Source organism: Mesoplodon bidens (genome assembly GCF_964165515.1).
Source record: "Mesoplodon bidens genome assembly, chromosome: 3".
In the NCBI taxonomy this organism is placed as follows: Eukaryota; Metazoa; Chordata; class Mammalia; order Artiodactyla; family Ziphiidae; genus Mesoplodon; species Mesoplodon bidens.
Window position 1 is genome coordinate 131,968,266 of NC_138178.1, and position 15,885 is coordinate 131,984,150.

General features: G+C 39.5%; 1 protein-coding gene across 2 annotated transcripts; it reads left to right on the forward strand.

The window, feature by feature from the left end:
- The first annotated feature begins 251 nt into the window (after positions 1-251).
- On the forward strand, positions 252-15,434 carry CDKN3 (cyclin dependent kinase inhibitor 3). 2 transcript variants are annotated; one of them, XM_081228864.1, is made up of 8 exons: positions 252-330; positions 2,693-2,775; positions 4,068-4,123; positions 4,619-4,663; positions 7,494-7,716; positions 11,880-11,911; positions 13,615-13,718; positions 15,199-15,434. In XM_081228864.1, the coding sequence occupies exons 1-8, from the start codon at positions 307-309 to the stop codon at positions 15,283-15,285; spliced, it is 654 nt and encodes a 217-aa protein (XP_081084990.1). In that variant the 5' UTR covers positions 252-306; the 3' UTR covers positions 15,286-15,434. The 2 variants fall into 2 exon arrangements, with proteins under 2 accessions (XP_081084990.1, XP_081084991.1); XM_081228865.1 differs by lacking the exon at positions 4,619-4,663.
- Positions 15,435-15,885: the final 451 nt, after the last annotated feature.

A 15,885-nucleotide genomic window follows, 5' to 3' on the forward strand; every position in this document is an offset into this window, starting at 1 on the left:
CCCCTCTCCCCGCCCCACCCGGCTCCCAACTTGGGGGAGGAGGGCGCCCTCCCAGCCAATCAACACTCAGCAGGGCCCTCCTCCGGCGCGTGTTTCAAAGGCCCCGTAGGAACCAATGAGCGGTTAGAGGCCGAGCCTGGGCACCGGGGGCGGAGTAAGAAACAGGGAGAGTGTCCGATTGGTTCCAAGAAGAAGCCTCGCCCCACCTCACAGAAGGATGTACCAATGAGCTGAGCGGAGGGGCAGACGGCGCGGGGCGGAGGCTGAGACGCTGGTGCTGCCCGAGGGAGGAGGAGGTCGGTCTGTATGTCGCGGCCAGTTATGAAGCCGGTGAGTGGGGCCGGGGATTGGAGGAACCGAGCCGGAGGGATGGGAGCGGCCCCGACGCCATTTATTGAGCCCGGGGACAGCCCCAGCCTAGTTGCGACACGACTCGCGCAGTAACCGTCCAGGGGAAGGGAGGTGGCGCTTCCCGGGACCTGCGAGAAGGATGGCAGCGAAGGAATAGGGTCGGAGGCGGGCGAGGGGAAGACAGACATTCGCTGTGCGCCTGTTGTGGGCTGTGAGCTGTCGCATGCGGGGTCTCCTAAGCCTCACGACAGCCCTGCCAGAGAGGGCTGAGCCCCGTTTTACGAAGGAACTGAGGCATAGAGCTTAAGTGTCTCCGTGCATCACTCAGCCTGATACCCCAGCCCCAAAGCATATCCTGGGATGCCCTGGGCCCCCTGGGGAGCAGCCCTCTCCGCGGACGGGGAAAACTTCCTGAAAGATGATTAACACCCCCAGCTTGTGGGTGTGTCACCACGGCCACCATTCCACGGGGCCACCTGGCACTGCGTCCCTTTCCCTGGAGTTAAGAATCTCTGGGCTTGGGGAAGCAGAAACATCCAACTCTGTTAGGATTTGTAAAGCTGGCTGGGAGAGCCTGAGTGAATGGGCCACGCAAACTGAAACTCTTGAATCATCAAAACTGCCTTAAAGAAAGAAAAAACAGGCTTAAGGGGCTGAAGCCCCACCTGACTCACATCACCTTCCACCAGAGCTGACAACCTGTTGAAAGGGCTCCATTTGAGTTGAGTTGATAATAATAATACGGATAGACCCAAAGCAACTCAAATCCATGGCCTAAATTGGCTCTGTAAAGTGATCTGGCAGTTACAAATAAGACCATTATAGGATAGAATATAGCTTCAGAGCTAGAAAAGACATTAGGCGGTTACACTTGCTAATCCCCCTATTTCCATGTGGAGGGACATCAGCTGTCCTTCACTCCTGGCCTCTTTCTACACTTGTCCCCAGAAGGGGAAGAGTGAGTGATCTGATCCCTGAGTTTGGGAGGAACTGAACACAAGTAGCTCAACCCTTCCTTCCCTTCTCTTTGCAGAGAGTACTATCTGGGGTGCTCTCTGCCACAGGGGAGCCATGGGTTGTCCATCACTGCCTGTGCCTGGGTGGATAAGTCCAATTCTGGAGTAAAGAATTGACAAGCCCACTTGACCTCAGCTTTAAAGCCACATCCTCCATCCTGCATCTGACACTCAGTAATAAAACTGATATACTGATCTCCATTTGCCTCTCCAGGGTCTCATCCCTCAGTTGGTTCCAACTAGGAAGTAGAAGAAAGGTGTGTTTTTTATTGGTCCTATAACACATCTTCCATGTAGAAATGCTTCCCACGTGATTCTCAACTCCTTAGATCAGCACACAAAGTTCATCTCAGTCTCTCTAGGCCAGTGATTCACAAAGTTAGGGACATGGTATTCCACCTGTACTCCCACTCACCCACCAACCAAATTGCTAGGCTGTTTGGGGGTTATTTATTGAGAACTGGGGTAGAGAAAACTCCTTTAGCTTCCTCTTCTCTGCTCTGATGTCACAGTTCCTGGATACAGTCAGCTCTCGGTGTCCGTGGATGCGGAGGACCAACTGTCCCATGTTGGTCCGTTTTATGTAAGGGACTTGAGCATCTGGGGATTTAGGAACCCACGGTGGTGGGGAGAGGTCCTGGAACCAACCAATCCCCCCCACCCCCTGCAGACACCAAGGAAATATACTGTACAAAGCCCTTTCTCTTTTTGCCTTAATTGCCTTAACTTCTCTATCTGCTTAAAAACCTCCTGCTCATCCGTCAAAACCCAACTAATGGATCTCTCCTCTGTGAAGCTTTCTCCAGCTCCCTAAGCAGTCACTCCCTTGTCTGCTCTGAAGGGCATAGTGCCATTTTAGCACTTCTAACTTTTTTGAATCTATTTACACATTGTCTCTCCAATTATACTGAAGGCAGGCTATTTATTTTATGGATCTTTGCATCTCCAGAGCTTGGCAAATGAAGGTGTCCAAGAAATGTTTGTGAATGAATGAATGAATAAATCTCACTTTATAGTTTTGGAAAACTGAGATCCAGTAGAAACTGACATCGCTTGTCCAAGTTTATACAGTAAGTGGCAGAGCCAAGACCAGAAGACAGGTTTCTTGGTTCCCAATCCAACACTCTTTCCACTACATGGGGCTGTAATTATTAATAAGACAGTAAACAGCAATAGTTTATTATTGATATTGCTGATCTCTCTGATATTCCAGGTTGAGTAAATTGCAAATATGCATCAGTTTGTCTTTAAGCAAGGATCAGCTATACTAAAACTATATGTAAATATTCTTTACAGTTATTTAACATAACTGATTTCTTTTGAAGCCTAGTTCAGTGCAAACAAGTGAATTTGACTCATCAGACGAAGAGCCTATTGAAGACGAACAGACTCCAATTGACATATCATGGTATGTTAACCTTTCTGATCAATGATGAGCTAAAATATTTGATGTGTACATAATAATCTTTGTAGAATTTAGACTACATATTGAAAACGATTCTCTTCTGCTGATTATATAATTCTTATCTTATCTATGGTAGAATAAAGCTTTTTTTGGGGGGGTAAGGGGAGTGGTGGGAGTTCCTTCCTTATACATTGAGAAAACCATAATAGAAACAAGGAGTTAAGATTTGAACGAGCTCCCATTTAGTACCAAAACCTTCTTATTCTTTTATGACAAAAGAATAGTGTACCAAACATAGGATGAGATATCCTATGTTATCATTTATTCCAGTCCTAGAACTACTTGCCACAATAATGCATCTATCAGCAGACCCTGTTTAAGATAAAAGCCACATCACCATAGATACAATAACAAAAACAAATGTTTTTATATAAAATCAACTTCTGAATTTTGGCAGTGACTTACGGTTACAGCAGATTCTCTACAATCCCTGTAAGTGTAATAATCTCTCTCTTTAAGCACTGACCCTGCTGTAGAAAGAGAAAAAAAGTGTTGTCCCTATAGTTCTTTTGTTCTGCCATCAAATAGCAATTAACTTTCATTTCCCCTTCTAAGCCACCTTCGAACTCAAAAACTCATCTAATTTTCAAAGTCAGGTGATATTTATACAATGCCCCATATTTTCCTCTAAATTCACCTTCTGTTTTGCAGACAAGGTGAGCCTCTGCCCGCTTTGTCCCCAGACACTGCAAACTGGGAATACGATTTCTTGAAATTATTTCATTTTAACCAAAATCCATTACAACAAAGAATAGGTAGCCTGTGGTTTTTATTCTATGAAATTGTATCTGTTTAAGGAAGTCCTATAAAGAAATCTTAAAATAGTAATTTTGAATGAATGCTGGAGATGAAATTGTCAGATGGTCATTTTCCAGCTTATTTCCTAAGGTTACTAACACAAAATATCTCAGGTAACAAACCACAGGACAACTTAAGTACACTTTATACTAGCTGTAAGCAACCTAGGCATTACTATCTTTAAGTTAGTTTAAATTAGCTTGCCACTTTTCAGACTTAAATTGCAACAAAGCAAACGATAAGTTCCTATTTTAAAACTCCTAGTCTTTCTAAGCCTTTTTGTGACCAATACATTGATATTTAACTATGAATTTTTGTTTTGTGACTGCTGTAAAACTTTAAAACACCTTCATTTAGTGGCAGGCACACACGTTTGTATAAATGTCCATCTATAACTTTAAATTGAACTAAACTTGATAAAGTTTTATTCCTTTCAGGCTATCCCTGTCACGAGTGAACTGTTCTCAATTTCTTGGTTTATGTGCTCTTCCAGGTAGGTGACACTATCGATATATTAGAAATTATTTTTTATATAATTCTCTGTACTGAGCAGTAAGAGAATTTCACAGACTATCAGCATAGGAACTCCGTTCTGGAAACCCTCTTGGTGGGCTACAGATAAAGGAACATAGACCCACTCTTCAACCCTTCCACATCCACATTCACAGTTCTACATTTCTGATTTACCTATCTTATAAAATGTAACACAGGGGTACAATGTGAGGCTAAGGACTACAGCCAGGTACTTGTTACAGAAAGGACACGGAATAAAGAATCCTTGGATTAAGAGTCCCTTCAGCTGGGATCTATGAATCCCTGGAATTATATTCCTAAGAATATAAGAAATTTAAATTCCCATTCAGAATGGAATTGAAGCATATAAGTGATCATGTGTAATGACTTTCTACAGTAGCTATATATGTGTTTAATATACTTGTTATTTATGACCAGAAACTGACTCTTGCACTTGCCTTGTTACTACTTACAGGTTGTAAATTTAGAGATGTTAGAAGAAATATCCAAAAAGATACAGGTAGGTGTAATATGACAGGAGCATCTTAATAGGGTCTTAAAAAATAATACTAAAAATCTCTTTGTCAAGAAGAACAAACTGGGGCTTCCCTGGTGGCACAGTGGTTGAGAGTCCGCCTGCCGATGCAGGGGACACGGGTTCATGCCCTGGTCCGGGAAGATCCCACATGCCACGGAGCGGCTGGGCCCGTGAGCCATGGCCGCTGAGCCTGCGCGTCTGGAGCCTGTGCTCCGCAACAGGAGAGGCCACAACAGTGTGAGGCTGGCGTAAAGAAAAAAAAAAAAAAAAAAAAAAAGAACAAACTGTAGTCTCTTCTGAATTTTCCAAAAAAAAATGTTTGGTATTTCATAAAGTTTCAAACTATAGACTTATTCTAATATGTGAAGAGGTATTTGTGAAGGGCAAAGAAGACTCATCATTTACTAAACATAGTGTTGCTTTTCACTGATTGTTGTAGTTCTATACATAAAAACTGCATTTGAGTTATAATGTATAAGTTGGAGGGGGAAAAGTATGTAAATAGAAAGCTGACATTGCACTGCCCAGATCTTTTTTTTTTTTTTTTTTTTTTTCTTCAGTACACAGGCCTCTCAATGTTGTGGCCTCTCCCATTGCGGAGCACAGGCTCCGGACGCGCAGGCTCAGCGGCCATGGCTCACGGGCCTAGCTGCTCCGCAGCATGTGGGATCTTCCCGGAGCGGGGCACGAACCCATGTCCCCTGCATCGGCAGGCGGACTCTCAACCACTGTGCCACCAGGGAAGCCCTGCCCAGATCTTTGAACATACTGTTCTTTGCAGACTTGACTGTGATACTGGAAATTAAGCCTGAGCTGGGAACCCAGAGGTAGTATTGAAATTGTCCATCCCACATAGAAAATTTACAGAACCAGTGTCTAGGTGGAAAAGATGGAATAGGGTCTGATCTCTACATGCCGAAGGATGTTCTTAGCCTCAAGTCTAATAATCCTACAAATATCCTGATAATCTGTCCCAATTTGGAATTTATATATTGTATGATACTAACAAATTTAGACTTCCAAAATATTTTATTCTGGTTGGCCTGGAATATCTCAAGCCTGATAGTCCTACCAATGTCCTTATAATAAACCAATACAAAAATGTATATATTGTTTGATTTTGACCACTATAGATTTTATAAATCTTAAAATTCTGTCCTAATTATCCTAGAATATCAATTTGCTAATATACTTTCTTTAATTTACCTACCAGAAAAGACTAATAGATTAGTTGACCCTTGCAGTATTTGTAGAGATTTTCTGCTCTAGAGATACCCACCATGGTAGGAAATTTCCATTTGGAGAACATTCAGTTATGAGCAAAATATCATTTAAATCATTGGTTCCAGAGCCAATCTTGCACATTTTGGAAAACCCTATTCGTTTAGTCTCTTCTGTAAAAGGAGTTTCCAATTTTTTACCAAACCTTTTTTTCTTCCAATGAAATCTTAAATGGAATCCAATATACGAAACAGATGACAGTGTCTGAAGGGGGATACCTAAGACTCTCCTGGCAGCACTTCCTTTGTCTGTCCTCAGAGTCCTTTCTGAGAAAGTTGAAATCTACTATATAATAGAAATTATTCAATGCGTGCAAGAGGCAAATAGGAAATTTACCTACTCTCTTAAAAATGGTTACGGATGTCAACTACAAGTTAAACCCTTTTACAAGTACAAAAGCATAATAGTATTACCTAGAGCAGCACTGTCCAACAGAAACATATTGGGAGCCACAAATAGAAGCCATATATGTACTTTTGACATTTTCTAGGGGCCACATTAAAAAAGTAAAAACAGGTAAAATTAATTTTAGTAACATACTTGATTTAACCTTATATAGGCTAAATAGTATCATTTCAATGGGTTTTAAGTATAAAATTATTGAGATAGGAGTTCTTTGGTACTTGGTCTTTGAAATCAGATACGTATTTTACATTTACAATACATCTCAATTTGGACTAGCCATATTTCAAGTACAGGTTTAGAGTTTCATGATTAAAAAGTACTTTGTACTTAAATAGCTAAATGTCCTAGGATTTAGTGGGTGGGGAGAGAAAAAGGGGAATCAGATGAGTCAGAATTATTCATTATGAACCAAATGCTCTGTAGTGAATATTGCCCTAAGGAAGCTCCAGTGAACAGAATGGCCTGCTACTCTCGCTTGGTTCATATCATTATACTGAAATTCACTAGGTCACATAATTTTCATACAGCTAATGCTTTATTTCCTAGAAACCTAGTCCATAAAATTAAATACATGATGGTGTGGTACAATAGGTGAGAATACAAGAGCTCTGGCACCATGGCTGTGCTGGAGATTTTATATACAGTGCTTAGGGTAAAACAAAATAACAGAGACTTGTACACAGCAAACACCATTGATTTGGTGAGAGGAAAATGGGAAAAAATGTGCTATCATTCCTTCTTATTTTGAAATATTAGGTGTTTTACAATTTATTTTAAAGCAGTATTTATTGTAAAAAAAATTTTTTTTTCAAAACAGCAATATAATGGATGTCTTACAATCCAGTAAAAAAACATTTTGACTTATAAAGTCAGGTTTCATTTTAATAACCTTTTGGTTCAGATGTTTCTAATTACTATTTTGTGCTTAGTGACTTGGTTTTTACCCTAGTTTGAAGACAGATCAGTATTGTTTTAGATTATCAATGAGCACTTCAAAGGTTATCATTTGTTATTTACTTAGTTTGTTTGGCTTAAGGAACTTAACTTCATATTTTCCCTCCTGACTGTATTTAAATTTGTAATGTTTTGTCCATGTGTGTCCTTGTGTATCTTGGTCTATTGGCAGAAGAACTAAAGAGCTATGGTATACAAGACATATTTGTTTTCTGCACCAGAGCGGAACTGTTAAAATACAGAGTTCCAAACCTTGTGGACCTCTACCATCAGTATGGAATTATCACTCATCATCATCCGATTCCAGATGGAGGCACTCCTGACATAGCCAGCTGCTGTGACATAATGGAGGAGCTTGAAATCTGCCTTAAAAATAACCGAAAAACCTTAATACAGTATGTTTTCCTTTTCTCCATATACTACATGAAAAATGTCCCAGTCAAAATGATTTCTCAAATTATTGCATCCTTATGCAGTTATTACCTACCTTATAGTTTGTTGCAAGGATCAAAAGGAGATAATACATGAAAAGTACTAGCACCATGCCTGGCACAGAGCAAGCACTCAGATATTTGCCATTATTACTTTTTTTTTTTTACATCTTTATTGGAGTATAATTGCTTTACAGTGGTGTGTTAGTTTCTGCTCTATAACAAAGTGAATCAGTTATACATATACATATGTTCCCATATCTCTTCCCTCTTGCGTCTCCCTCCCTCCCACCCTCCCTATCCCACTCCTCTAGGTGGTCACAAAGCACCGAGCTGATCTCCCTGTGCTATGTACCATTATTACTTTTGAAGAGTAAGGACAATAAATGAGTAGATGAGGAAATTTTAGGACAGGGTAACAGGCTTTTTTTTTTTTTTTTTTTGCTTTCTTTCCTTTTGTCTTAGACCTTTACTCATGATTTTGGGACCCTCTCCTTCCCAAAAAGGTGAGGGCATCATTCTTGTTATGTAACACCATACCTACTGGTCGGCCTTTCAGTTGTTTAGTTTCTTCCAACAGCAAGAAAGTCCATTTTAAAAAAATTAACAGCAAAGGAATTATCCCTAAGCAATGAGCAATCCTAAAAACAGGACTTGAAAATTATATCTGATGATATGAATTTGCTACCTGAATGAAAGAGGGACTCTCATCGTTTGTCAGTGGCTGTAAATAAGCTGCTGGTATGAAAGTGTAAAACAAAAGAAAATGGATTAAGGGGAAAAAATGAGAAGAAAAGAAAAAAGTAGCTTGGAGAAAGGAAGAAGAAAGTGACAATCAGCAGTAGACAGTAGCATTGGAAAGACTAAGTGGTGCCATGGAAAGGAACATTAGTTATACAGAAGTGAGACCCACAGAGCAGAGGGGAGCCAGCCACAAGGAGAAAACTATAGACTTATTCTAATATGTGAGGAGGTACTTGTGAAGAGCAAAGAGAACTCATCATTTACTAAACATAGGTCTTTGTGCTTATTGGGTTTTTTTTGTTTTTGGGGATTTTTTTTGTTCTTTGCATCCTAATCATCTTAATCCTTTCTGGAGCAAGATGGAGCATTAAGTAGTGTAATACCTCAAAAGCTCTAAGGTCATTGCTTTGAGCTAGAAAGTATACAGACTATACCAAATAACTGAGTAGTCTCAGGCACCTAGGAAAAGGGCAAGCCCAGCCAGCTTCTCTCTCCTTAGACCAAGAGCCCCAGGGCTTCATGCCAGTAGCTCATGTTCTGAAAGCAAACCAACCAGTACAAGGGTCTTTGGGGACACATATCTGTTTGTGACCAAACTAAACTCTGATATAGAGAACTATCACCTGCAAAGTAGGGGAAAAAGAACTAGATGCCATCCTACATCCTACAGTTTCCAAACTTTATAGAAACACATCATCTCTCATCTAGTACTAATTGTAGAAGCAAAATTTTAGAATAAATGCAGTTACCTGTGCTAAATTTTCTGATAAATCTAAGTACAATAGCATTAGGTGGTTAGATGGAGCCAGTGAAAAATATTTTACAATTTTTGAACCCATTTTCAAACCAATTCTGAGATTTTTTTTTCAAACGAATCTTTGAAAGCAGCCTCTACTGAAAGATTACTAGAGACCAAACTAGCTCAGTTTAGAAAAGCTTAACAAAATCTACTCTAGCAAGTTCTAGCAAACCAAATGCTCTGGTGTTTGAACACAAACAGAATGGAAAGGTGGATGGGCAATCTTGCGTATGTCAAATGCTTCAGGCTCCCATAAAATAAAGCATCTGATGACTGGAAATTTTCATTGTCCTAGAGCTTTCAGAGGTGTCCCTACAGTGACTAATCTTTGTTTGGACAAAGATGCTTTTCTATCCTTTCTACTATCTTTGGGTGCCCACACTGCTAAACAGCTCTAGAGTTCTTCCCTCAGAAACAGGGTCTGGTACATTTTTTCCCCTGTTGTCTGTCCTCCCCGGACATTTTTGTTCCTTTATAAAGTCAGTGAACACTGCTCGCCTGTTTTGTTACATCATTTCCTGCAGCTGTTGTAACAAAGGACCACAAACAGGGTCGCTTAAAAAACAGAAGTTTATTCCCACCCAGTTCTAGTGGCTAGAAGTCCAAAATCAAGGTGTCAGCAGGGCTATCTTCAGTCAGAAACCGTGGATAGAGTCCTTCCTCACTTCTTCCTAGCTTCTGGTGGTGGCTGGCAATCCTTGGCCTTCTTTGGCTTATGGCTGCATCACTCCCCTCGGCCTCTGTCATCACATGATTCTCCCTGTGTGTCTGTGTTTTCATACAGTGTTTCCTATCATAAGGACACCAGTCATATTGGATTAGGACCCACCCTAATGACCTCATCTTAACTTGATTATATCTGCAAAGACCCTATTTTCAAATAAGGTCACATGCGCAGTACCAGTGATTAGGTACAACATATCTTTTGTGGCGGGGGGGGCACAGTTCAACCCATAGCACCTACCGTGTATGAAACATTGTGAATATAAAACACACACTCTAGACACAGTCCCCACCCGCAAGGAACCCACAGCCAATGACACTATCATGTAAGTGTAATAATACTCAAAACAGGTGTATACGAGGCAGTACACAGGATGGCAGTGGTTTCTATGGGGGGGCACAGAGGCATTTCAGAAGTTGAAATTTGAGCTAGGTTTTGAAGGATGAGTAGGAATCAATCAAATGGGAGTAAAGATAAAGCTAGCAAGATACAAAGTAATTTTTTTTGTTTTTTTTGGCTGCGTTGGGTCTTCGTTGCTGCGCGCGGGCTTTCTCTAGGTGTGGTGAGCGGGGGCTACTCTTTGTTGCGGTGCGTGGGCTTCTCATTGCGGTGGCTTCTCTTGTTGCGGAGCACGGGCTCTAGGCGCGCGGGCTTCAGTGGTTGTGGCTCGCGGGCTCTAGAGGGCAGGCTCAGTAGTTGTGGCGCACGGGCTTAGTTGCTCCATGGCATGTGGGATCGTCCCGGACCAGGGATTGAAACTGTGTCCCCTGCATTGGCAGGTGGATTCTCAACCACTGCACCACCAGGGAAGTCCCAAAAGTGGTACATCTTAATCTTGCAGAAAGCCACTAAAATGTTCTACCTCTCTCTGCCTTTATACAGTAGAGCCTCGTCTCTGAAACAGGCCTACAGCTGGGACACTTTGTAGAAAGCAAGTTCATCAGTTATACAGGGGTCAGTACCTGTTTGGTCCTCTGTTTCACATCCTATCACAAGACATGTATCTACAGCTCCATCTACAAATACACCACAGTAACTGATGCTCATGATGAGTTGTCAGCAATGAATGAGGATCAGTACACCCTCTGAGAAAGTTAGGAAGTATGGAATGCACTTTTTTAGGATCTTTGAAACTGATTAAAGTGAATGGTTTTATTGCTTAAGAATCAGTCCTTGTTTTTCTAGCAAATCCAGTTATACAGAACTGCTCATTTCTTCACAATGCTACATAATAGCAGCTAACGCTCATTGACCTCTTACTCTGTGCCAAGCTCTTGTGAGCTTTATCTCATTCAGTCCTCACTGTGACATAGGTACTGTTGCTGGCCCCATCTTATAGGTGAAAAGGCTGAGGCCCAGAGAGGTTAAATAACTTAGGTTCACACATCTAATAAGTGACAGATTCAGGATTCAACCCCAGGCGGTGGGGCTCCAGAGCCCAGGCTTTAAACCTCTAGGGTACACTGCCTCTTTACCCTTTCTAGATGAATGAAGAATTATCATACGGACCTGTCCCATAACCACTAAGATTTTGTTTAGAGAAAAATTAAGTGGCAGTTGGTAAAAGTAGTCTGATTTCTATCAGTTTAGTAACATGTTCCACTCCTCAGATGTTTAAAGAGGTCAATAAAAAGGCCCTGCCTTCTTTGTCCCTTATAGGTGTACGGAATACCTCCCAACAAACAAATAAGCACACTTTGCTCCTGATTGACTTATTCAAAAATATTTATTAATCTCTGGGTACAAGGCACTGTGCTAGGCATTAGAGTAGAAATAGAAGGCAGAAAGAGCAAGTCTCTGGTTGTAATTGTTGGGATGGAGTGAAAATGTACAAACTTCAAAACTGTACTTCCCTTTCAGCTGTTATGGAGGACTTGGAAGATCCTGTCTTGGTAAGAAATCTATTTCTATTATTCAGTTGTTGTTTTTTTTAACCTCGAAGTATGAAAACTTGTGTTTCTGGGCCATATGCTCACTTTGTATGAAAATGAGATGAAACACAGTAAATATCTGCTAAGACCCAAAGGATTACTTAAGGCCCTAAATTTGGTGTTCCCTAGAAAGCCTGTGTGGGAGTCAGAGGTATTTTCAGCATTGTTTTGGAGGATTCTACAAAACATAATTTACAGGTCTTAGCACCTGCATTCTTGTGTTTTGTTTTGTTTTCTAATGTTCTCCCTTTGCAGGTGTTAAGATATTGACAGTAACTTCTAAATAATATCCATGGGTAACATAAGCATAAAAACAAAGTTATATATGTTAACTTTAAACTTTTAAAAAATGTATTGGGGTGGGGGGGAACAGCTAATGAAATACCACAGTGGGAGTAACAGTCATTCCTTTTAGTGTTGGACAATATCAAAACTACAAAGTTTTGTGTTTCAAAGACATTATCAAAATGAAAAGACAGCCCACAGAATGGGAAAAAAAATATTTGCAAAACCATATATCTGATAAAGGACTTACCCAGACTATATAAAGAACTCTTACAACTCAATAGTAAAAAGACAATTAAAAAATTTAAAAATGGGCAAAGGATATGAACAGACATTTCTCCAAACAAAATATACAAATGACCAATAAGCACATGGAAAAATGCTCAACATCTTAGTCCTCAGGGAAATGCAAATCAAAACCACAGTGAGATACCACCTAACACCCATTAGGATGGCTGTTATCCAAAAAATGGAGAACAAGCTTTGGAGAGGATGTAGAGAAACTGGAACCTAAATACACTGCTGGTGGGAGTGAAAAAGGTGCAGCTGCTTTGGAAAACAGCCAGGCAGTACTTCCTCAAACAGTTACACATAGAGTGACCCTACGACCCAGCAATTTCACTTCTAGGCATATACCCCAAAGAAATGAAAACAGGTCCAGACAAAACCTGTGCACTAACACTTACAGCCACATTATTCATAATAGCCAAAAAATGGAAACAACCTAAATGTCCATCAGCTGACAAATGGATAGACAAAATGTATAGCCATACAATGGAATATTATTCACCCATAAAAAGGAATGAAGTACTGATATGTGCCACAATATGTACGAATCTTGAACACATTATGCTAAGTGAAAGAAGCTGGTCGCAAAAGATCACGTATGATTCCATATATATGAAATGTCTAGAACAGGCAAATCCACAAAGACAAAGTAAATTAGTGGTTGCTTAGGGGAGGGGTGATGGGTGATAGAGGAATGATAACAAAAGTGTACAGGGTTTCTTTCTGAGGTGATGAAAATGTTCTAAAACTGACTGTGGTGATGGCTGCATTTAACTGTGAACACACTAAAATCCACTAAATTGTGCACTTTGAATGAATTGTATGGGGTATGAATTATAATAACTCAGTAAAGCTGTTTAAAAAAAAAAGAATGAAGGCAATGTTAAATTTTAATTCAACCACAGTCATTTAAAATCATAATTTGTCAAAAACACATACTAAAAGGCTTCAGTCTTTTAATTCATTTTCCAAACTCAGTCTTATGTACAAACAGAAGTCTGAATTAAGTATAAGCATATCATTAATTTATAATATACTATAAGAATATATATTACACGTAGTGTACAATTTTTGTCTCATGTTCTATTTAGTAGCCGCTTGTCTCCTCCTATACCTGTCTGACACAGTATCACCGCAGCAAGCCATCGACAGCCTGAGGGACCTGAGAGGGTCTGGAGCAATACAGACCATAAGGGTAAGGAGGGTGACCGTTCTCGTGAGGCTGTGGTCAGGGGCAGACCGTCACAGTGTAACACCTCATCAAAAGGGTAATGAAAATCCAAAGCATTCTATTATTCATGTATCACCTATTTATATTTTGACTTTTTTAAAATTTACATTTAAATATAACCTGGACGTCTGAAAAAGTTCAGTTTTTCAAACAAAATAATGAAAAATTTGAACTTTCCAGTTTACTCTTGCAGGATCCACTACTGTTCAGTTTTTGCCCATTCTGTTCTGGGAATGGATCCTCTCACCTGGAAAAATGAGGCAGTTAATATAAACTTGGTAGTTTCCTGGGTATATTTTTGACCAAAAAGATCTCATGAAGATCCTATTACTGTATCACCAAAACATTTAACAAAGATAGACAAATGACTATAATAGAAAAAAATGTAAAACCATGCTAATTACCCTTTGCTGTGGATAACCTTAGTGACATCTTTCACATTTACTTTCTATTTAACACCAAAACACTGCAGTAGCAAAGCCCCAAGGATATTATTGATTTGTAGATCTGTAAAGCTAACTTGCCTTCCTTTCCCAATTACCCAGTCTCAACTTTAGGATGAAGTCTGAGGAGCGGGTTCTGAAAACAGAAGCAGCTCCCTTTATTATCTGTTTTTAACAAATGATGCTTCATATTCAACATGTTCCCAAGTGTCTCTTTGACACAAAACAAAATACATGGTGTCAAACATATGTATATGTATGTTTTACATCTTTAATTGTAGAGAGAATGAAGCCCACATTAATATGGGCTGTCAATTTATCACCTCAGCATTCTGGGGCAAACGTGCTTTTTCCATCTCTGTGCTGATGTAAGTTAGCAGTATGCAATTTCCATTTCTGAACAGTAATACAAAATGAGATTATTGGCAGAGGAGAATATCCTCTGGGCAGCTATTAAAACTCCAAATGAATTATTTGAAGATTTTATTTTCCTTATCTGTTAAGATTAGTGATTTTATTTTAATATTATCTACTATGTAAATTGTTCCAAATGGATTTTATCATCACCAAAAGCAGAAAACTAAGGCTTCTGTAAATTAAGAAATAGATTTTCTTGAATACGCTGCTGTTAATTGCTGCAGAAAGTGCCCTCTCCCCTGTACTTACTCCCCAGGGGAAAATGCATTAGCAAAAAGAGCATCTTCATGTGTTTTTAATCTTATTTCCTCCTGCCAGTAAAGGGAGAAAGGATTTTAAAGATTTATAAAACACTGTTATTTCATGCTACCTCCTAATTTTTAGAGATTTTTAAAACAAGTTTTTCACACTATATGTAGCTTTATTGAAAGATAAAACTTCCTCAAGATAGAAATACCTCCTTACGCAAAAGGATGTAGAACTGTTTTTATCAAGTATTTTTTTGATTCCCAATTCCGACTAGTATGACTACTCTGGTAATCAGCCTTCTACAATGTATTTCAATATATCTTTACTTTTTTCAGCAATATAATTATCTTCATGAGTTCCGGGACAAACTAGCTGCACACCTATCATCAAGAGGTTCACTCTCAAGATCTGTATCTAGATAAAAGAATTTCAAATAGCATATATATATGACCATGGCAGAAATTTGAGTTCTCCAACATCTGTATTGAAATGAAACTACTATTGTTATCAAACTGAATGTAATGAATGTACATGTATATGTGCAGATATTCTTAAAGCTTTTATTGACAAATTTCATTGTGTCTCTTTCATCTCTTATAGGAGATAGAAAAACTGGTATACAATTTTCCTTTTAAAAATGCACTAGCTGCTGTGATGTATTTTACCTGGAGGCAATGCTGAAAAAAGCATATGGAAAAATATATTTTTATTTTTTACCACACTCTTACCTCATATTATCGGTAACTACTGGGTAGCATATGACATAGTAATACATATGAAAATTGGTATGAGTAGCTATGCTAAAATTATTTAAATAACTCTTACCCTCTATTCCTCTGAAAATTTCTCCCACTGTTTTCTCTACTTCATAGACATACAGAATTGTGAGGGATCCTATGAATCATCTCGTCACCTCCCTCCCAATACCAGATCATCCCAACAGGTGTTTATCCAGCATTTGCTGGAATTTTCCAATTGGTTCAGACAGCTGCTCTGTTTTTACAGCATTCATTTTTTCACCC